At 40.3% G+C, this 22229-nt stretch overlaps 1 protein-coding gene across 1 annotated transcript in view; it reads left to right on the top strand.

The window, feature by feature from the left end:
- The window catches only part of MYO3A (myosin IIIA), a 227632-nt gene that overhangs the window by 43713 nt on the left and 161690 nt on the right, over positions 1-22229 (top strand). Inside the window, exons 5-7 of the mRNA XM_058297804.2 lie at positions 398-502; positions 1520-1619; positions 16205-16281. Of these exons, the coding sequence (XP_058153787.1) occupies positions 398-502; positions 1520-1619; positions 16205-16281 (282 nt within the window). The remainder of the gene's footprint in view (positions 1-397; positions 503-1519; positions 1620-16204; positions 16282-22229) is intronic.

The following is a 22229-nucleotide window of genomic DNA, read 5'->3' as shown; positions in this document are numbered from 1 at the left end:
CTAACTTTGGGGAACCCAGATGTGAAAAACTCCCCTTTGCAGAAGAGAAACATGCTTTAAAATTACTGTACCTATAAGATAGTGTATAGTTGTCTAGTGAGGTCATAGAATCTATTTTATTGTTAATTAAAACTCTTAGGACTCAATAATGTGTGTGAGCCTTCGAACCTAAAATTTGGCAGTAACTGGAAAAATCAAGCTCAGTGCTGCTCCAAATTCTTCTCTAAAAATTAATTCCTATAACATTGTGTTCCCATAATTCATCGTACCCAAATACAAGTTTATATGTTGAAACTGCAAATTGAAAAAAAAATTTAATGTTACAAAAAACCTTTTACAGCAAGATTTTAAAATGTCATATCCGTTTTAATATCCATCTTGAAATATTCTTGTCCAGCTGTGCAATGGAGGGTCAGTGACTGACCTGGTGAAAGGATTTCTGAAGAGGGGCGAAAGGATGAGCGAGCCGATAATTGCCTATATTTTGCACGAAGCACTGAAGGTAAAGTAGCTTAAGTTGTCTGTACGTTAATTATGAGACAGTTTTAGTTAAATAAAAAAATGTAGATCCTACTTATATAACTATGATTACATCAGCATTTATTGATGCAAGAGTGAATGCAAGCTGTGGAATGTTTAGCAAAACTAATTCCTTTCTCCGTTAGAAATCTCACCTCCTTGTATCAACAGAACCTGGAATTCTCATCTCCTAAGTGTGTTTCTGAGGTTGTGATAATGATGAATGCAGAGAATGTGGTTTGTTTTGTTTTTTTTGCTGGTAATTAGGTCTTTACTGGCCATTATTTCAAATGAATACATGCAATGTTTTCTTCTACTGAGATCAGGACTTCTTTCTCCTTTTGAATAGTACATTTTTATTTCTTTCACAAGAGATACATAAAATTGTAGACAAAAAGCATAGATAAGCAACAAGAATAAAATAAATTCATAATGCATCTTATTATTATCCAAAGATAAGGAACATCAATGTTAAATACCCTTTCAGGTTTTTTCTGTGTTTACGCAAGTATAAATATATGTGTGGGTTTGTGTGTGTGTGTAATATAGTATACATACAATTTTGTAAACTGCTCTCCCCACATTCTATGGGTTTACAAAAACATCTATTTTTGGATTTTGAGGTTATTACTAAATTTCTACTATTTCTTGCAGCTCTCAGGATGGTCCAAATAAATGGCAACCTGATTCTATCTCATACTTTGTAATCATACATATTTCCTATGTGAATTTCCTCTTTAAATTGCCAGCTTATGCCCCTCTTTAAATAAAATATCTGATAAACGCTAAGGGGACTGCTCTGGTTTTGTGACTTTTTTCCATTTTGAGTTCAAAATGGAAATGATGCCCTGTGGTTTGACTCTATGTGAAACCCTTTCAAATGTTTGTGTTAACTTTAACATCTGTTTCTTATTGGTTTTGCTCAAATGCATCCATCTGAAAAATTGTTTTTTTGTTTGATGCTTTCATTAAAAGTCATTATAAATTCCCCACCTTCTAGGGACTTCATCATTTGCATAACAACAAAACTATCCACCGAGATGTAAAAGGAAATAACATCCTATTGACTACTGAAGGTGGAGTTAAACTAGTTGATTTTGGTAAGTTTGGTTTGAAATGCTTAAGCTAGGCTGTAGAATGAACTAGTTTGATACGATTTGATCATTCTCCAATAGCCTAGACATTGAAGTAAAGAAAATATCTCATCAAGGTAAGGGAGTGGAGAGATTATTTTTTTTTAATTTGGTAAATGAAAGCTCCCCAGAAGAAAGAGTGCCTTCTTTCAAGTCAGCTGGCTTGATCTCATACCACCACCGTAGCCAGGTGTGAGGTTGACCCTCCAAAATAGACGGCTCCCCGATGGTTGCACTAAGCATGCAGTGGGGATCCCAAGGGCCCTGCTACATCTGCATTTTCAAATGGACAAGAGCCCAAGGCCAGGATTTTATGCAGGAGAGGAAATCTTCAAGGGTCTTCTGGAAAATTGTCCTCCCTCCTATGAAGGCGACACAGGGAAAGATAGTCTCTCTGTTCCTCAGGACATCCTCATGTCTTACTGTGAGGTTGAAGCTGCTGGGGCCATCTTGTGACCACGAGGTGGCCCATCCCTTGGAAAGCCATCCTTGAGAAGGGCAGAACTGAAAAGAAGGAAGGATGAGGGTCCTCCAGGACTTAATTGAGCTCCCAGTCCACCAGCTGCAGAGTCTGCCCTATCTCTGAGTCTTGCATTCTGTGAGGTCCTACATTTTCATAGTCACTAAATCAGATTGGAGCTTCAGCCAAAGGCACCGTGGCTGACCCATCTACCCTTCATCAGGGTGCATAGTTTCAAAGTCTTGACAGCACTCTCCCAGGCCTTCTCTCCTTTGATTCCTGCTAATACACTGATCCTGTTGCAGGAGCTGTTCTTCTAGGAGTCTCGTCTCAGTATCCTCCTGTCATCCCTCCTCTCCTCTTCCCCTCACCCTGGCTGTGTTAGGTGTCCCTCTTTGTGTTCTGTATCAGTGTGGATCTCTGTTTTTGCATTTATCACATAGAATTATGATGGCCTATTTGTCTTTGTAGATAAATAATGATCCTTAGAGTCTTTGAGCTATGTCTTGTTTTATTTTGTAGTCCTAATGTTTTGAGTATAGCAGGGCAGCAAGTGTTAGTTCAAAGAATGAAATTTCATTTTACATTTTGGAAACTGAAGCTCAGTGAAGTTGATTCATTTTAGAAGTGAATCATTTTAATAACTAGGTTTAGTATCCAAGGTGGCCTGGTGTATTAGTCAGCCACAGAGGTGCTGATGTAAAATACCAGAAATTGGTTGGTTTTTATAAAGGGTATTTATTTGGGGTAGGAACTGACAGATTCCAGGCCATAAAGCCTAAGTTACTTCCCTCATCAAAGTCTATTTGGAGCAAGATGGCTGCCAATGTCTGTGAGGGTCCAGGCTTCCTGGGTTCCTATGTTCCTAGGTGCGTTTCTCTGGTTTCAAGGTTCCTTCCTTCCTGGGATTGGCTTCTCTTTCCTCTGTGTGCTTACTTCCCAGGGCTCCAGCTTAAGGCTTCAGCGTCAAACTCCAACATCAAAAGTCCAACATCAGAAACCCTCAGCTCTGTTCTCTGCCATGCCCTTTATCTGTGAGTCCCCACCCACCCAGGGGTGGGGACTCAATGCCCTAATCATAACTCAGTCATGCCCAGGTACAGATCAGATTACAAACATAACCCAATATCTATTTTTGGAACTCATAACCGTATCAAACTGCTACACCTGATTTAACCCAGGAATGAATATTATAGCATCTAGAAAAACATAGATGAATGGCATGTTTTTCAAATACCCGTGCATGGACACCATCTTTCCCAGATGAGCTTTTGAAAACTACTGAGAAGCTATGAACCTGATAGCAAAATCCCAATTAATAACTGGGTGCAGCAAGAGTGGGCTGCTAATTGAGTTTGTAGTCAAGGGTTAAGAATTAACAAATAATTATGATTACTGAATCATTATATAGATGCCTTTTTACCTTCTAGTGTAATATAAAAGTAAATACCTGAAATTACTAAAACTTTCTGCACCAGAATCCAGATGTCTTGATATGTAAAACTGTAACCTTTATCTTATGATTGTCAAAACCTTATGACTAACCCCCATTTTGTAGCCACTCCTTATCCTGTTTTACAACTTTAAAGTCTTACGATCACTAGACAGCCCCTTGATGTTTATTAATGAAGGAGCTGGAGCCAACCCCACCCCAATTACTCATTAGCAAAAACCTGCTAAACCTGGATACTATAAGACTATCAGAATTACTGCAGTTCAAATAATTCAAGTTCAAACTCTCTCTTTCTTTGAAATCACAATGTCTCTGGAATTGGTCTTTGAAGTGCATCAGGCAAGAACTTTATTCCTTGTACATTCTGGCTGGGTTAGGGTACTGACAAGGCCTGGGTGCTAGAATTCACAACACCAACACTGAAACGCATCCCTGCTGCACAGGAGGGTTACCATTCTTTCCAGAATATAATGCTAGCTCCACTCTAAGACAGTTGGAGAACTTGGTATTTAACTTGAGATCTCATGATCCCTTTACACTAAAAAGTGGCTGCCATGAGTATAGATTAGATTGAAAACTGTTAAAACAGAGGTAGTAAATGAACATCTTTGAGGCCATTAAAGAAGAACCTGCTATCTTCTTTTCCCAAGGCTGTCAACAAAATACCACAAACTGGAGACCGGGGTAGGATGAGGGCTTAAAACAAAAGAAGCTTACTGCCTCCCATTTCTGGAGACTAGGGGTCCAAATTCAAGGTGTTTGCAGGGCCATGCCCCCCTGAAGTCTTTAGGAAAGGATCTGTTCTAAGAATCTCTCCTGACCTTTGGTGGTGGCCAGAGATCCTTGGTTTCTGGCCTTGCAGTACTTCAATCCCATGGCCTTGCTGTGGTGTCTGTGTCTTCTCCTCTTATAGAGACCCCAGTCATATTGGATTAGGGGTCCACCCTATTCCAGTCTGGCCTCATTTCATCTGTAATGACCCTGTTTCCAAATAAGCTCACGTTCTGAGGTACTGGGTTAGGACTTCTCAGAGCATTTGAGGGGAACACTGCACAACCTGGAACACTTGGGTAAACCAGTAGCTTTGAGAATGGTAAACTCCTGGGATGGCCTCCAAAATAAACTAGATTAAGAACATACACCTACAGAATAATAAGGTGACCTTAGAGCCGCCCATTGCGAAAGAAAGTGCAGCCTGCCCAAGAATGGTGCCGCAGACACAGAGAGCTGAAGCAACAAGATGATGCAACAAAAAGAAACACAGATTCCCGGTGCTGCTGATAAGGATAGAAACGGTCACAGAAGAATACACACAGCGAATGGACACACAACTCGGGGGGACGGGGTGGAGAGAAATAAATAAAAAATAACTCCTTGAAAAAAAACTTTATAGAGTAGTCTTAAATTGGATAGCTACAAAATGGGAGCTTTGGATTTAGATGAATTGATTTGTAGTCCTTTTAGTAATTAGTAGAGAAAAGGGCCAGTTGCCTATTAAAGGTATTCCTGGTGTCTGGTACTAAAATGATATTTTTCATATAAAAGAGTGCTTTTGTTTCTATTCTCCATGGTAAGAGGACATGGATTCAGTTCACCCAACATGGTTTGTAGGTTCTCATGTCATTTCTTTGTGTATCTTCTAACTCGTACCTGAGGGTGCAGGTGCTTGTAGAGTGTTGATTCACAAGGGCAGAAGGAATAAGATTTGGCCAGCTACAAACCCCAGAATCAAACTGGAGGAAAGCCAGTGTCCTCACTTGATGTTTGAATCAGATTTTTTTGGAGAAGGCTACAGGTAGGGAGTGAAGTTTTAGAATAAATTTGTTTTAAAAAGTTCTCACGTCATGAAATATACTGCAAACTGATTTTCAGCTACTGAGGATCTGTCCTTGAAGGGCTGCCAGGGGTGTCATATTCAAAATGTCCGCAGTTGTACTCTCCATCACCTTACCCAATCCAGAAACCTGCTCCACGTGAAGAGTTTCTTGTTTTAGAAGAAAGCACCAGCATCTGCATGTCACCAAGCCGGAAATCCCAGACCATCCTGGAGTCTTCCCTTGTCTTTGCCTCCCACAAAACTCTGCCTCTATGAGATCGTCCATCTTTTCTGCTCTTACCTCTTCCAAGCAGTTGCCTCTTGCCTGGGCTCCTGCAGCCACATTTACTGAACTTCTTCTGTCCATTCTCCTCAGGGATACTTTCAGAAAGCTTATCTGAGCCCACCACAGCCTTGACCAGCCTCCCATCCCCTGCTCCCCCCAGACCTTGGGAGGGGCCTTTCCTTAGGGTGTTCTGTGCTCGCCCAGTGACACCTTGTTATACCTCTTGCCCCCATCAGGTGCCCTCTCTTTCTATTACCTGCCGGCCAGGGAAGCTTCTTTTAGTTCCTTAAGAGTGCCACCCCCTTTCTCAGGCAGAGCTTTTGCACATGTAATTGGGGAGGTACTTTGAAAAGTAGGGACATACTTCTCTCTTTTGCCTATTTAAAAATATGATCTTTATCTCAATCTTTTGAGGCATCTCTCAGTCGGGGGGGGGCAGGGTAGGGAAGGAGATTAAGATTTGTGCAAGAAAGAATGCAAGAGAAAGACTGGGGAAATTTTCAAAAACAAGGAGTAGTAGAAATTAATAGCATCTCAGGCTTCAAAAACAGGAATTAGTAGCAAGACCCAGGCTATCTCTTGAGAAATTCTGTCTAAATGCCCTTATCTTTCTTTAATATGTGGAAGAAAATTTCCAGGAATAAATCCTAGGGTTTCATATAGGAGGGAATAGATGGGAAGAAGAGGGGAACCCCCTACTGTGGTGGGTCATAGCAGTCAGGAGAACAAGACACCTTTCCATTCTAGGGGAGCTGTGGAAAGAAGCCATGGAGAAAGGCAGGGGGAGCGCAGACGAGCTTTACCAAAACGAAGGTGACAAGGTGCCAGCGAGGGTAGAGAGGAGCGCTTACCTGCATCCTTTCTGGCCCCTCCCGTTTCACATTCCAGAAGGAGGCCACTTCCTAGACTGCCCCAATTCAGCCAGGGTGAACCACCTCCTTGCAAACTTGGAGGTGCAAAGGACTGAGTTTAGCTCCGCCGAACCCTTACCCCCAGTTTCCATTCCTAGAAGTAATCTGGCTACAAGGTTTCCAAAAGGGGGTGCTCTGTGAGTGAGGAGCTGGATTGTGAGGCCCAGAGGAGAGCGCATGGGCCAGGTCTGAACAGGAGTCACAGCCAACCTGAAAGTGTTCTCAGCTCTCTTAATTTTCAGGAAGAACAGCAGGAAGCTGCCTGAGCCCCATTAGAACAGACCACAAGCTCACTACACATGGACTCTAACATGGCAGGCCAGTGTGCACCTGGCAGCCAGGCTGCCGAAGGCACCTACCCCAGAGTCAAGAGACCCACCCTTCCCAAGGACTTTGCCTTCCCTGCTGCTACATAGTTATAGACCATCTATTATGGGTCATATTGTGTCCTTCCCAAAGCACATGGTCAAGTCTCTTAACTGAACATTCTGTGAACATGACATCATTGGTGTTGGAAGAACTAGGTTAGGATCCACTCTAACCAGTTTGGCTTCATCTTAACTAATAACCTCTTCAAACACCCTTACAAGAATGGGAGGTGACACACACATGGACAGACACGAAGAACACCATGTCACAACTAAAACAGACATCAAAACCCAAGGATTGCCAGCAACCCACCAGAAGCTAGAAAGAGGCAAGGAAAGATTCTGTCCTACAGAATTTGAACTTCTAGCTTCCAGATCTTTGAAACAATAAATGTCTCTTGTTTCTAGCCATCTAATTTCTGGTACTTTGTTATGGCAGCCCTATCAAACTAAGACACCCTGTACAGACAATTCCATCTTAAGCGGAGAGGAAGGAGGAGAAGCTGTCTATGGAAGAAGTACTTTTTATACAATGGAGACAAAGCTCTGTCTTAAAAGACTTGCAGTTTTATTGGCTCTGATGAAGCTTTAACTTACCTTCCTAGCCAGGGGGTAGGGGCTTAGGAGAGGCCATTTTTGCTATAAGCAAGATATTTTAGTTTCCTTATTGCTAAAGCAAATACCATGCAATGAGTTGGCTAGAAGAAGTCCAAATCATGGCATCATCAAGGAGATTATTTCCTCCTGAAGTCTGGCAATCTGGGACTGGCTGCCAGTGATGCCAGTGGTCCTTGGTGCCTCTGTCACATGGCAATGCACATGGAGGCCTCACCTGGCCTCTCCAGATTTTATGACTTTAGCTTCTTGCTTCCTGTGGCTTTCTCTCTCTCTCTCTCTCTGAATTTCATTCTGCTTATAGGATTCCAGTAATAGGATTAAGCCCCCTTCTGATAAATTGGGCTGCACTTTAAATGACATAACTTCATTAAAAGGTCCTTCTTACAGTGCGTTCACACCCACAGGAATGGGTTAAGTTTAAGAACATGTTTTCTGGGGTACTTAACTCCAAACCACCACAAGAGAAGAAAGTACAATTTCTCTGTATATTCATATAGAGTGTCACTAGACTTTGTGACCAGTTAACAAACTTGATGCTTCCCTTACATAAAATCCTTCCCTCCTCCGTTCATCCACCTAACCTCTATTTGTCTGGCTGAGTGCCTCCCCAGTACCTAATACTTCATTTAGCTGAATAATTATCACACTTTATTGTACCCTATGTTTAATTTTACTGTCTTCCCTGCTAAATTGAAAGGTTAGTCTCTTGTTTGGTCTGTTACTCTATCCCTAGAATGAAGCATGGTACCTGACATTGAAAATGCTCAATAAATACTGTTGAATGAATGAATAAATGAATGAATGGCAGCATTTTCTATGTAATTGTGTGACCATGGGAATATTATTTAAAATCTGCAAAGACATCAATCCATTCTTCTACAAGCATAACAAGGAACAATGGCAACTTCATAGGGTTGGTTGCTCTGGAGAGTAAAGGGGAAGATAGAGGTAAATTAATTAGTACAATTACTGGCACTTTGTAAGCACTGGAAAAAATCTAAGCTATTCCCACTATCATGAAATAATATCCCCATAAAACCTTTAGCTCAGTGCTGTATGTTTAGTAGGTGTTCAATAAATAGATTCTAAATAATGAAGAAAAAGAAGTAGCCCTTTGCTAGAGTAAATTCAGTATTACTTTAAATATCAGGCTGCATTATAAGAGTAAAAGTTAGATTCAGTCGGCTAATACTAGTCATGAATGCAGCTGTTTAGAAAAGCTTTGTGTTTGTTAAGTGTGATTTGCTTTTACAGAAAACCATGAGCTACCTCAGAGAGCAAAGAATGAATTTGTAAACATTATTAATGAATGGCATTTGCCATCCCTGGTATCTGGTCAACTAGTAAATAATATGACCTCCCAGGAGATAAACCCCTTCAGGCAGGTCAGCTGAAAGCTTAATGTCTGAAAAAGCAGTCCTTCTCTTGAATAAAGGAGAGACTCAATTTAAAGGGCAGTTCTCAGTGCTCATTTCTGGGGATTTCTCTCTGGGGATCTTTACTTCTAATAGGATAGTTAACATTTCAATACAAAATGTACTTTCTGTGATTTATTTAAACATCATTCTTTTAACAAAATACTTTATGGTTTTAAACATCTTATTACCCACATGCCCAATTTTGGACCTGTAGGTCAAAAAGAAATTGTGATTTATTTATTAATAACCCACTTTTAGCATGAAGTGAGAGAGGCACAACCGAACTTAAAAACTATTATGTGCCTTCCTTACTTCCCCCTTCTTCCTGAATAATTCAGAGAAAAATTCATTGGGTGGGGTCAAGGAAGCAGGGCACTTGAGGGTGTAGCTTGGCATGCGGTTTCAAGTCCAAGAGGGGTGAGAAAGGAAGTGGATGGCAGTGGTGGTCCAGCATGGGATGTTGGAACCCTATGTGAGACAAGGAGGGTATCCATGTAGGGGATGGTAGTGGCTCAGGTGGGTTGTCAGAGCCCAAATGAGATGAGCAGGAACTCTGCATAGGGGTCAATACAGAGACAGGAGATAGATTACATAAAGGAGGAGCTGATACCATCAGGAGATATACTGAAGACAGGGGAAGCCGGATTTATTACTGTGGAGAAAACTAGAATGAATCCATTGGTACTGGACTGGAATTGGAGGTATCAATGTGAACTCGTGGTTTTTGATATATAGAGACAGGTATAGAAATAAATGTAATCTGATGTGTCTGTTTGTGTTGTGTGTGTATGGGGGGTATCTGTGTGTGTGTATATATATAAAATTCTCAACTGTTTCTACTAAGGGAGCTTGACAGCATAAATGCCCTAAGAGCAAGCATACCAGGCACCCAGATCTTGGTTTTTAAATAACATCCTCAACTGGAAGGAACCGATGATTCTTGGAGAAAGACTTATTTTCAGGCTGAACAAGATGAACCTGGAATCTTTTGAGTCCAAACAGAAGAAAATGCTCAAATAAAGATGGAGACATGTCAAAAGGATGCAGAAACTAAGTCCAAGTAATTCTCACTGGCCAAATTTGGGACAGTTTGAGCATTAAAATAATAACAATGGTGGCAAATTTTAACCCACTGAATAAAATAGAAACCATCAGTCCATTCTGGCATAAATATATAAGAAAATATGTGAATAGAAGTGAAAGCTCCTCCAGTACAGAAAAATGCCAGCTAAGAAATATGAAAGATTAATGAAATTTAAAAATCATCATTGGCAACCATCTAATAATAATAAATTTATCCAAAAGATTCAATGGATGCTAAAACTAGTGGGTTAAATTTTGATGAGAAATAGAATATTTACATAGCCTCAAAATACTTTTCCAAAAATAATTATTAATTATAAAAGGGAGAAGAGAAACTTTGTGTTGGAGAATCTTGGCAGACATCCCTGTAATCAAGCAATCAACGGGAATGTCACCAGTCATGGGACAAATCCAAATAGTGTTCCACCTAATAGAATGCAATGAAAAGGTCACAGCATCACCTCTGTGACACTCCTACCAAAAATATCATTAGGGGACATCAGGAAAACCAAAAGTGAGGAATATTCTACAAAATAACTAGTCCGAAATCTGCAAAAAAGTCAAGTTCTTTAAAGTCAAGGGAAAATTGAGTAATTCTTCCAGACTGGAGACTAAAGAGACATGACAACTAAAAGGAACACATGATCCTGGATTGGATCTTTTTACTGTAGAGGACATTTTTGGGACAGGTGATGATATTTGAATGGGATTAGATGGTAGATATAAAGATTCTGATGGTTGTGTTGTGTCATGTTGGCTCTGGGGTGGGTCTGGATGTCCTTGTTTGCAGTTAATTCACACTAAAGCAGAAGAGCTTCTGGAGGCCACCCCTGTCAAATGGTTAAGGAAAAGATGACACTTTGTACTTTTCTTACGAACTTTTCCTAAACTGAAATGATGTCAAAAGAAAAAGAAAAATACATTAAAAACTGTAGAGTAGAGTTAGAAACTTAGCACTTGAAAGAACTTTAGAAATAATCAGGTCTCACCCCGTTTTAGTTTCCTATACTGTTCAAAGCAATGCCATGAAATGGGTTGGCTTAACCAATGGAATATATTAGCTTACAGTTTTGAGACTGAGAAAATGTCCAAATTAATGCATCATCAAGGTGATGCTTTCTTCCTGAAGACTGGCTGCCAGTGATCCTTGGTTCCTCTGCCACATAGAGGCATCTGCTGGTCTCTCCCTTCTCTTCCCAGTTTTGTTGCTTTCAACTTCTTGCTTCCATGGCTTTTCTTTCTCCATGTATGTTAATTGTGTTTATAAAGGACTCCAGTTAAAGGACTAAGACCCATCTTGAGTGAGTGGGTTTACTCCTTAACTGAAGTAGACTCCTCAAAAGGTCCTTCTTACACCCATGGAATGGATTCACTCTTAAGAGCATGTCTTTCTGGGACACATACAGTTTCAAACCATCACACTCTCAAAAAAGCAAATGATTCGCACAAGCTCACACAGTTCAGTGCCATCTAGAGCCAAGAATCGACAGTCCCTAGCCTAGTGCCCAAGACGCAATGTGAACGAGTTAATGAACTAATGAGTTAACGGAGAGTAAAACTCAGAGCTCTGTTATGGTCTTTGTTTTTTAGAAGACTGTGGGTTTTACAGACCGTTTGCATGGGATAAAACTGGCTTCCTCCATTCTCTCTCAGAAATTTTCCTTATGGCCAGCCTTTAGGGTGGACTTCAGAACAGAACTGAGGAGTCTAGTTGGGGGTGGGGACCCGTGCTTCCAGGGACTTTCTCAGCAAAAGGACCAGCAATTGCTAGTTTTGTGTTCATTTGGCCTTTAATTTTGTTGCATCCTTGAGGGTGGGCACCATGTCTATTTTTCCAGTCTCTGGGTCCCCGTGGCTAGAGAGTGAGTGACAAACAGTACGTCCTCAAAAAATGTTTCTTGATTGTTGGACTGATTTCCTTTTTAATCCCTCATTTCCATCAGATAGATATGGGTTCAGTCCTGGTTCTGCTACTTTCTAACTCTGTGAGCAAAAATAAGTTCTTTTGCATCATTAAGCCTTACTTTGCCCAGCTGGGAAAGGGAAAAATGACCAGATTTAGCAAGCTTGTTGTGGACATTTTATAAAAATTATATATGTAAAGAATCCAGCTCAGTGTAAAGTAACTGTGACAATTATTTCCATTTCCCTTTCATATTTTTACTAGGCATTTTCACATCCCCCTATTCTGAGTTAGCAACTTGTTCAACAGATATATCTGACAGTTAGTACTTTGCTTTATTTCTTTAATTCTTACTTTCTGAGACCAACAAAGGAAAAAAATCAAGATAATAGGTTTTCTTTTCTTTCTTAAAAAATAGCATCTCTTTATGGCTGAATAATATTCCATTGCATGTATAAACCACATTTTGTTTATCCGTTCATTTGTTGATAGACAATTGGATTTCTTGTCTTTTGGCAATTGTGAATAATGCCACTATAAACATGGGTGTGCAAATAACTGTTTGAGTCCTGATAATAGCAAATCTTGAAGACATCATGTTGAGTGGAATAAGCCAGACACAAAAGAACAAATATTATTTGATCCCACTGATATGAAATAATTAGAATGAGCAAACTCACAGAGCAGTATTTAGAATGTAGGTTACTAGGGGATAGGGAGGGGGTGAGGTGTTAATAGGGAGTTACTAAAGCGTTAATTGCACAGTTTCTATTTGGGACAATGGAAAAGGTTTGGTAATGGATGGTGGTAATGGTAGCACAACATTGTTCACGTAATTAAATGCACTGGAAGGGAACAAAAAACAGGACAAGTGCTCAACGACACTAGGGCACCGTGAATGACGAGCATGATGTGCCCAGTTCTCCTCCTCCAAAGCCCAGTCCTACAGAGAGTCTATGCAGCTGAATGACAAAGTGGCTTGGGATGCAACTCCACTGGTGCAAAGCCTAGCAGAGTGCAGAGAGCAGGGTGGTCTGGAAGTATTTGGGGAAAGCCCCACACCTTCGTGAAGAGCTGTGAGCTGAGAATTAAAGAGAAGGGAGGATCTGTAGCCGGGTGGATGGGGTGGGGACAGGGGGAGGATGTGTTTGGAAGGGAATTGCATGATGGGCTCCAGCTCCTGTGTGATCTTACAGACTCATTGCATGTTACAGTGGAGGGAACTTGGAATATCATTTGATATACCAAATAGAAGGACTTGAGGTTTTTTATTTTGCTGCTCTGCAAAATGTGTGAATATAAATTTCCTGGTGAAAGAGTATACAGCTTTCCTGAGCCAGGAGTAAGTACTTTATGACCCAAAAGGCACAAAGAATCATTGGTTTATTCCAATTTCCTAAATTACCAATGGGAAAACAAAAGCCTACAGAAGTAAAGTGAGTGACCAAGGGTACACTTTAATATTCTATTCTATTTGCTAGAGATGCTCAACTTGTTTAAAATATATAAACTCAAGTGTGTTGTATATATTCATGAAATACAGGTTTTTAAATTAACGGAGATTCTTACATATACCATTCTACTTATTTATCAAGCATGATTGTTCCTACACTTAGTTTACATCACTTAAAATCTCATTTTAAAAAAGAGAGTTGTCTATCTGATGCAGAGATCTAGGGCATTTTCCTATTTAAACTGTAATAAATTCTAATGTTTCCAATTTTTTTAAACAGACCTTTTGTATTTCAAATATCTAGCACCCACAGATACTGCCTCTTTCATTACGTCCTAAAAAGTGTTGCTATCCTGCTTTTGTAACCTCATCAACAAAGCGAAGATGTTGCATTCTATAAATTTGTAGCCATTTCTTGTAAAAAAAAATATGTATTTTTATAATTTCAGTTCTCTTTCCTTCAGTGTTTTGTTTTTACAACAACAAAACCTTGTGCCTCCCTTTGCCCTCTTGAGATGTCCAGGGTTTGACTGTGTGGTGAGAGCACTCTAAGCTTCCCTAGTTGTCTGGCCTGGTTGAGCCACTCTGGAAACCACATATTCAAAGTGTCTGCTGTCTCTCTAAGACCCTAAAAGATCTCTTGACTGGAAGTATGAAGCCTGTACATGTCTCTCCCTAGAAATCAGGGCTTTGCAATAATAGAGAACGGGATCATTGTATGGCCACCAAACAGCCCGGGATCCCAAAAGGACATGAGAATTCCATAGCAGCATAATAAAGCAAAAGCTGCAGAGTCATTGCCAAAAACTTCCTTCAAGTTCCTGCAGCTTTGACTTTTACAAAGCCATGTTTCCCTCCCTCCCTTTTTGGATTATTTCCCTCTGTTCTAGCTGATTTTCTCTCCAGCCCTCCCTCTTTCCAGTCCTTTCCCTCTTGTTCATGCTATCCCAACTTTCTGAAGGAATTTTCTGTCCTTCAGGATCTTCTCACTTGAGATGCTCATGTAGCTGTTTTCTTTGGTGACTTATTCCATTAGTTGCTCTCTGGATAAGATGATTTTTGGAATCTTCCTTACTTCCTAGGACTCTTGAACTCGTACTCTAGATCATCATTGCACATTAAAGTAATTCATGTCAACAGTTTCGGAGTTTTAGTGTCTACCTTCTTAGCCACTTTTCTTAGAAGAATTTATACCAAGTAAAAATGCCACTGGTTCTTAGAAAAATCACCAGGTCTCTCCAGCTTAAGTTTACTAACCTGAAAATGCAAGTGAGAACTCACAACCTTGAGATTGCCTTCTAGCCCTGAAGCTCTTGGGTCAGGTTGGTAAAATGATCTTGGGGTCTAACAGGCATTGTAGAAATGCTCAAAAGACATGAAATTGAGTCAATTCCTTCCTCTGTCATTCTTTCCTGGATGGGTGTGTATACTGCTTTTAACGTGATAATATTCTCAAATTTGAGGGTTTCTTACTCTGCCTAGTTGCATTCTGCTCTTTTCATTCGTTTTTCCCATCTTCACATTCTGGACTGAATTTTTCTTTTGCCCATACTCTTTACTCCACCAAAAACAATTCTTTTTTGCAGGATCTCAGCAGCAACCAAACAATATGTGACATTGAAATTCATTTCCTCAGCGCTCCTTAAAAGTTGGGTCATTTGTGGGTTTTTTGTTGCTGCTGCTGTTGTTCTTTAAGTTGAATGAAAGTTTAAAAAAATAAAATTTGAAGGCCATAGGTGAAGATTCTGTTAAGGACAAGAGGTGGAGTTGATTATTAAGGGATGGAATTAACATGGCAGCAAATGTATTTCCACCAGTGAAATGCCCATTTGGCTGAATAAGGCCTTTGGATTTCATGATAAAAGTCAAATGCCATCCTGGAGGAATTAAACCCATCCCATTTTAAATCTCAGTGGATTCCTTCGATAGGATAGGGTGAGCAGGAGGAGCTTAAAGTAGGTACGACATCTGGGAGGTGTCTCGCAAAGCAGGTGAATCTGGGAATGAAAACTCAGGATCTGGGAATAACCTGTCAAGTCCAGGCATGTCCAGGATGGAAGCATGGCACAGCTGGCGGGAGGAGGGGATGCGATGCCTGGAAAAAGAGATCTTACTCCAAATTCTCTTGAGGGTCCCTTAGGGTTGGGTCTAACCAGGTGGAGTGAATGGGATAGGATGACTGAAATTTTTGGTTCTGTTTCATCATAGGCTGTCTCCCCATCATCCTCCTAAAGGAAAAGAACTAAATCTATTCTACAGTCAGGTGTGATTGGTTCAAGGTCAATAGATGGAAGATAACTTTATTCCTTTCAAAAGTCACCTACTATGTGCATAGCACCATATAACATATTATCAAACTCACCAGAATTTGTTGCTGCGGGGCTGGAGGGCGGGGGTATGGAGGGAGTCAGCATGCCATTCAAAGAACAATTACATGTAAAATATGTAACACAAACACAAATACTGAAAATGATAGAAGATTGAAGGAAATAGAGATGAGAATGATCAGGAAGAGATTAAGAAGTCATCATGGTAGAACTAAGCCTTGGAATGGGGCTTGAAGGAAGGATAGGATTGAAAGTTAGAAATGGAAAACAGGAGTACCATTCTGTATTTTGGTTAGGCAGAAATCCTGATTTGGGATCTTTTATTGTTAAGTTTTATTCCATTGGCAACTTTGAGGGAACAAAATTTTAATATTAATTTGCAAGCTAATTCATTGCAGTTGGACTTCCTGACCATGAGTGCTTAATGCAGGAAGTAAGCTTCCATTTTCTTTTCAGGCGTGTCTGCCCAGCTCACCAGCACCCGGCACCGACGGAACACATCGGTCGGAACTCCGTTCTGGATGGCTCCTGAGGTCAGATAGAGCTTTGAGGGAGATGAATGTCATATTTGACCCTTTCTGACTTTCCTTTTCATGCTTACTCTATCTCTATATGTGTTATGGCATAGCCTCGAAGAAAATGTCAGTTGTGTTTTCTTTAATGTGAAATTTTTGCATGTGTACAAAGGAACATGGAAATAACCCAGTAATGGGACATGAATGAATATTTGAACAAGTGAAAGACTGAATGAATGAGTGACCAGATGCCGTAAAAAGAAACAGGCCTAGCCTTTGTTTAAGATCAGGTTCAGGGGCACTGACTTACAAGGGAGTTTCCCAAATGAGTCCCTCTGCCCAGAGAGACTATGTTCAGTTTTACTCAGTTCTTTCCACCATTCCCTTTAAGAAGCTGTGGGTAAACTTTTGAAGGAGTTGCGGGAAAACTTTTTTCTAGAGTCCCATCTTTTCCCCACAGCCACAATGACTGCCTTTCATCTTTTAAATTATATTTATCAATAAAGCACACTTAATTTTGAAAACTCTCTCTCCAACCTTTGGGAAAAGCTCTGCTATTTATCTACAATTTTCTAGGGAGGAGATGTATTCATATCATATTAATATTACAAAATCTCAGAATTAAGTTTGTTTGAGGATTAAATGCTAGTGTAGTGTTACTATTTGAAGACAAATTCAATTATACCAGTACTAAAAGTTAACATGTAAACTTAATATAAAATACAGGCAGAAAATAAATTCTTAAGAAACTTAAAAATCCAATGGCTTAAAAATCTCTTTAAGAGGGAGTACATCTTATAACAAAAATAGAAAGTATAGTCATATTCAAGAACAAAAGTGAGTAAGAGACTCTTAAATGAATTTCTTTGGTTTGTTTTTGTGTGTATATTAAAAGGAATAATCTACCAAGAAGAAAGAACAATCATAAAAATTTATGCACATTTCCAGGGTGCCCCAAAATATATCAGGCAAATACCAGCAAAACTAAGGGAAGGGGGAAGCAGCCTTGGACCAATGGATAGGGCATCTGCCTACTACATGGGAGGTCCGCAGTTCAAACTCCGGGCCTCTTTGACCCATTTGGAACTGGCCCATGCACAGTGCTGATGCGTACAAGGAGTGCCCTGCCACACGGGGTGTCCCCCATGTAGGGGCGCCCCACACACAAGGAGTACGCCCCATAAGGAGAGCTGCCCAGGGCGAAAGAAAGTACACCCTGCCCAAGAATGGCACCGCACACACAGAGAGCTGACACAACAGGATGATGCAACAAAAAGAAACACAGATTTCTGGTGTTGCTGTTAAGGATAGAAGTGGTCACAGGAAAACACACAGCGAGTGGGCACAGAGAGCAGACAACTGGGGAGGGGAAGGGAAAGAAATAAATTTTTAAAAATCTTAAAAAAAAAAAAGACTAAGGGAAGAAATAGATGCCTCTGCAATCATAGTGGGGTTCTTCAGTACACCATTATCACCTCTAGACGGAATATCTGGACAGAGGCTTAGTACAGAAACAGAAACCTTGATAAGGGGAACTAGACAAATACAGACATATACAGAACATTGCACCCCAGAACAGCAGGCTATACATTCTTCTTTTTTTTTTTTTAAGATTTATTTTATTTCTTTCTCTCCTCTCCCTCCCCACTCCTACCCCCCCCCATCTGCTCTCTTGTGTCCATTTGCTGTGTGTTCTTCTGTGTCTGCTTATATTCTCAGTGGCAATGGCAGACCCGTGTCTCTTTTTTGTTGCATCATCTTGCTGCGTCAGCTCTCTGTGTGTGCAGTGCCACTCCTGGGCAAGCTTTGCTTTTTTCGCGTGGGGTGGCTCTCCTTGTGGGGCAAATTTCTTGTGCATGGGACACCCCTGCATGGCACAGCACTCCTTGCGTGAGGCAGCACTACATGTGGGCCAGTTCACCACACGGGCCAGGAGGCCCTGGGTTCGAACCCGGGACCTCCTATATGGTAGGTGGACGCTTTATCAGTTCAGCCTCATCTGCTTCCCTATACATTCTTCTTGAGTGCTTATGGATCATTCTCCAAGATAGATCACATGCTACACATAGAACAAATTGCAACAAATTTAGAAAGATTGAAATTGTACAAAGTAATTTCTCTGAAACCATAACGGAAAGAAACTGGAAATTAATAAGAGGGAGAGAAACAGAATAGGCACAAATATATGGGAGTTAAACTATACTCTCTTTAATAATCAGTGGTCAAGGAGGAAATTACAAGAGAAATCAATACCTCAGAGTAAACAAAATTGAGAACACAACATATCAAAAGTTATGGGCAGCTATATATATCACCTTAAACCATACAGTCTCTAATAAAAACAGTAATAGGCATGCATACATACATACATACATATATATGTACACACATACATATATATATTTCTGCCTAACAATATTCAACTGTCCTGTGTACAACCGGGGCTGCACTAATTCCCTCCAGAGCAGGGTATGAGTCCTTGGCTAATATTCACCCTTAAACTTAACATCCTTAAATATTACAACATGAAACTAATACAACTTATCTCATATGATAAGGGAAAATGTTAGGGAAGGAAACAAAGATACTCCTTTAGGTACACAATCATACACATACCAAAACAAGGAAAACATATCCATGACCATTACAGTCCTCATTTCTGTAACTGGTCATGTGCTTAAAGTTAGTATTTACCACTACTTTCTTCCACTACCCATTCCATGTTCTCTTTACCCTCAGTGAGCACCTCAGCTGGCCGTGGTTCTTTGCCAAGGGGGATGACCCAAACTGTCATTTCTGAAGATTCTGGGCCATTGTTAGCCCTCCTTGGATTGGGTTATTGCAATTTTCCATTGACTTTAATCACAGGACAATGGCAGTACTAGGAGATGCCCTAGAGGATCTCCTGTATTCCAGGCAAACTCTTCTTTAACGCCATTATGTACGTGCAGTCCTATTTCCCCTTGACAGTCAGGATCCCAGCCAGGACAGGAATGTAGGGAAGCATCTACAAGATCTTGAAGTAGGAAATGGTTTCATAAACATTACACCCAAAGCATGAGAAATGAAAAAAAATAGATAAATGGGACCTCCTCAAAATAAAAAACTTTTGTACTTCAAAGGAGTTTGACAAGACAGTGAAAAGGCAACTTACTCAATGGGAGAAGATATTTGGGAACCACTTACCTGATAAGGATCTAATATCGAGCATATATAAAGAATTCTTACATCTTAAAAATAAAAAGACAAGCAACCCATTTTAAAAATGGGTAAGAGATTTGAATAGACATTTTCCCAAAAGGAAATACAAATGGGTAAAAAGTACATAAAAAGATGACCAACTTAACTGGGGAAATGCAGATCAAAACTGTAATGAGATATCATCTTACGCCTGTTAGACTGGCTGCAATTTTTTTAAAAAAACCAGAAAACTCTAAGTGTTGGAGATGTGAAGGAATAGGAACACTTATTGACTGCTGGTGGAAATGCAGCGACTGAGGAGGATAGTTTGGTGGCTCCTCAGGATGCTAAGTATAGAATTGCCATATGATCCAGCAATTCCAGGTCTAGGAATACAACTAGAAGAATTGAAAGCAGGGATGCAAACAGATATATGCACACCAGTGTTCATAGTGGCATTATTCGTAATTGCCAAAAGTTGGAAGCAACCAAGTGGCCATCAATGGATGAACTGATAAACAAAATTTGGTATATCCATATGATAGAATATTATGCAGCTGTAAGAAGGAATGAAGTATTGACATATGTGACAACAGGGATGACTCTCAGAGACCTTATGTTGAGTGAAGTAAGCCAGTCACTAAAGGACTAATATTGCATGACCTCACTGATAGAACTAAGGATATTGAGCAGACTCACAGAGGTAGAGTCTAGGTTCCAGGAGATAGAAAGGACATAGAGAGTGGGGAGCCGATGCTCAGTCTGGGCAGAATCTTTGATAAGGTGGATGGGGGTGGTTTGGCAATGGACAGGGGTGATGGTAGTGCAACAGTGTGAGGGGTGTCAAAAGTGCTAGTGTGTGAGTGTGAGCAGGGTTGGGGGGCTGGGTTCGACTCTCCATAGAGCTGGGGGGATGGCTGGAGGAAGCACCAGGTGAACTCTGGGGAAGTTGAGGACTGTGGTTGAGAATCTAATTGTGAGAGTGTTTCTTTGGAAATTATGGCAAGGGAGGGTCATTGGTGGGGGGGATATGTATGGGGAAGGGGGCACCTAGGCATTCCTCTGTGGAATGTGAGTGTGTTCATGTTGTCATAGGATGTTTCTCAATGGGTGGACACCCACACAATAACCAACAAAATATTAAATTCCCATCCTGGGGAGACTTACTACATTCTCAAGTAGAGTGGCAAGAATCTCTAGAACACATAGGCAGAGCCTAATAAAAGAAAACAGACCAGTATGCCAAGCCCTCAATTTTAATGCTTGTACTTATGAACCTTATCTTGTAAAATTGAAACTTAGCCTAATAATATCTATTGCTTAAGAGTTACCTCCTGAAAACCTCCTTGTTAGTCAAATGTGACCCCTCTCTAAGCAAACTCAGCAAATAAACTCACTACCTTCCCCCTCCCCCGACTGGTATGGGACATTACTCCCAAGGATGAACCTCTCTAGCCCTGAGGAATTAATAACAGGTGCCAATCAGCGATGCATTTAGAAAAAGATCTTGATCAAAGGGGGAAGCATTAATACAAAAGAGTTTTTACAGCTAAGAGATTTCAAAGTGAGTTGGGAGGTCATTCCAGAGGTTATGCTTATGTACACTCAAGCAGATCTTACTATCTGCTGCAGTAAACAAAGCCTCAAACAGGAGAGCTCCTGAGGACTCTGGAGACATCTGGACTCTATAGGCAGGCACAAACCCCAGGAAATCAGCACCCTGTCAGTGGGTCTTAATTTGATATTATGATAACGTATTTCCCCAGTGTAGCAGAGACTCATTTATAACTTCCCTACACATGGTTCTTCTACCCCTTTGATATGAATCTCTAATAGCCCTATACTCATTAATTGTATGGCCAGAGACTTAAACTTTCGGGTTGTTCATATGCTCGTTGAGCCCTGAATCTCAGCAGAGTTACAGTCAACACCTACTCTTCGGTTTATTGGACTCACCCAGGCAACTAACAAAATGATAATAATGGATAACCCCCATCCCAAAAAACAAAGAGTACCTACAACTGCAAGCAAAACAGTTCCTTCTTTCTGCCCCATAGGATCTTAGCCCTCTCTCAGTCTGAATTAGAGCCGGTATTGCCATCCCCAAATCCTAAAGACTGAGGAATGAACAAACATAAGGGGGTAATGCAACCAATGTAGACATATTATTTTAGCAACAGAAGAACTTGTAACATTGATATAAAGATAGTGGTTACCAGAGGTTCTGAGGGGAGGTGGGAGAAGAATTGGTGTAACATGGGGCATTTTTGGGACATTGGAATTGTTCTGCATGATTTTGCAATGATGGATACAGGCCATTGTACATTTTGTCAAAACCTATAAAATTGTGCGAAGTGTAAATCACAAGGTAAACTATAGACCTTGTTTAGTAGCAATGCTTCAGTATTTGTTCATCAATTGTAACAAATGTACCACACTAATGTGAGATGTTATTAATAGGAGAAAATGTGAGGGGGGAGGAGGTGGGGTATATGGGAATCCCCTATACTTACGATGTCTTTTCTGTAATATAAAACTTCTTTAAAAATAAAGTTTATTATATGACAAAAACCCAATGGCTTCAAAACCCCTTTAAGAGGGAGTATAATCTTATAATAAAAAGAGAAAGTATAGTCATGAAAGCAAGAACAAAAGTCAGAGAATCTTAAATGAGTTTCCTCAGTTTGTTCTTGTATGTTACTAGTATTTTAAAAGCTTATGAAAAATTTACAGAAATGAGAAATTAATATATAGTTATAATTCCAGACTTTTCCATTTGCTTTGTG

Source organism: Dasypus novemcinctus, chromosome 5, assembly GCF_030445035.2.
Source record: "Dasypus novemcinctus isolate mDasNov1 chromosome 5, mDasNov1.1.hap2, whole genome shotgun sequence".
Lineage (NCBI taxonomy): Eukaryota > Metazoa > Chordata > Mammalia > Cingulata > Dasypodidae > Dasypus > Dasypus novemcinctus.
The sequence above is the reverse complement of the archived record's forward strand: the minus strand, read 5'-3'. Positions and strand labels throughout refer to the sequence as shown.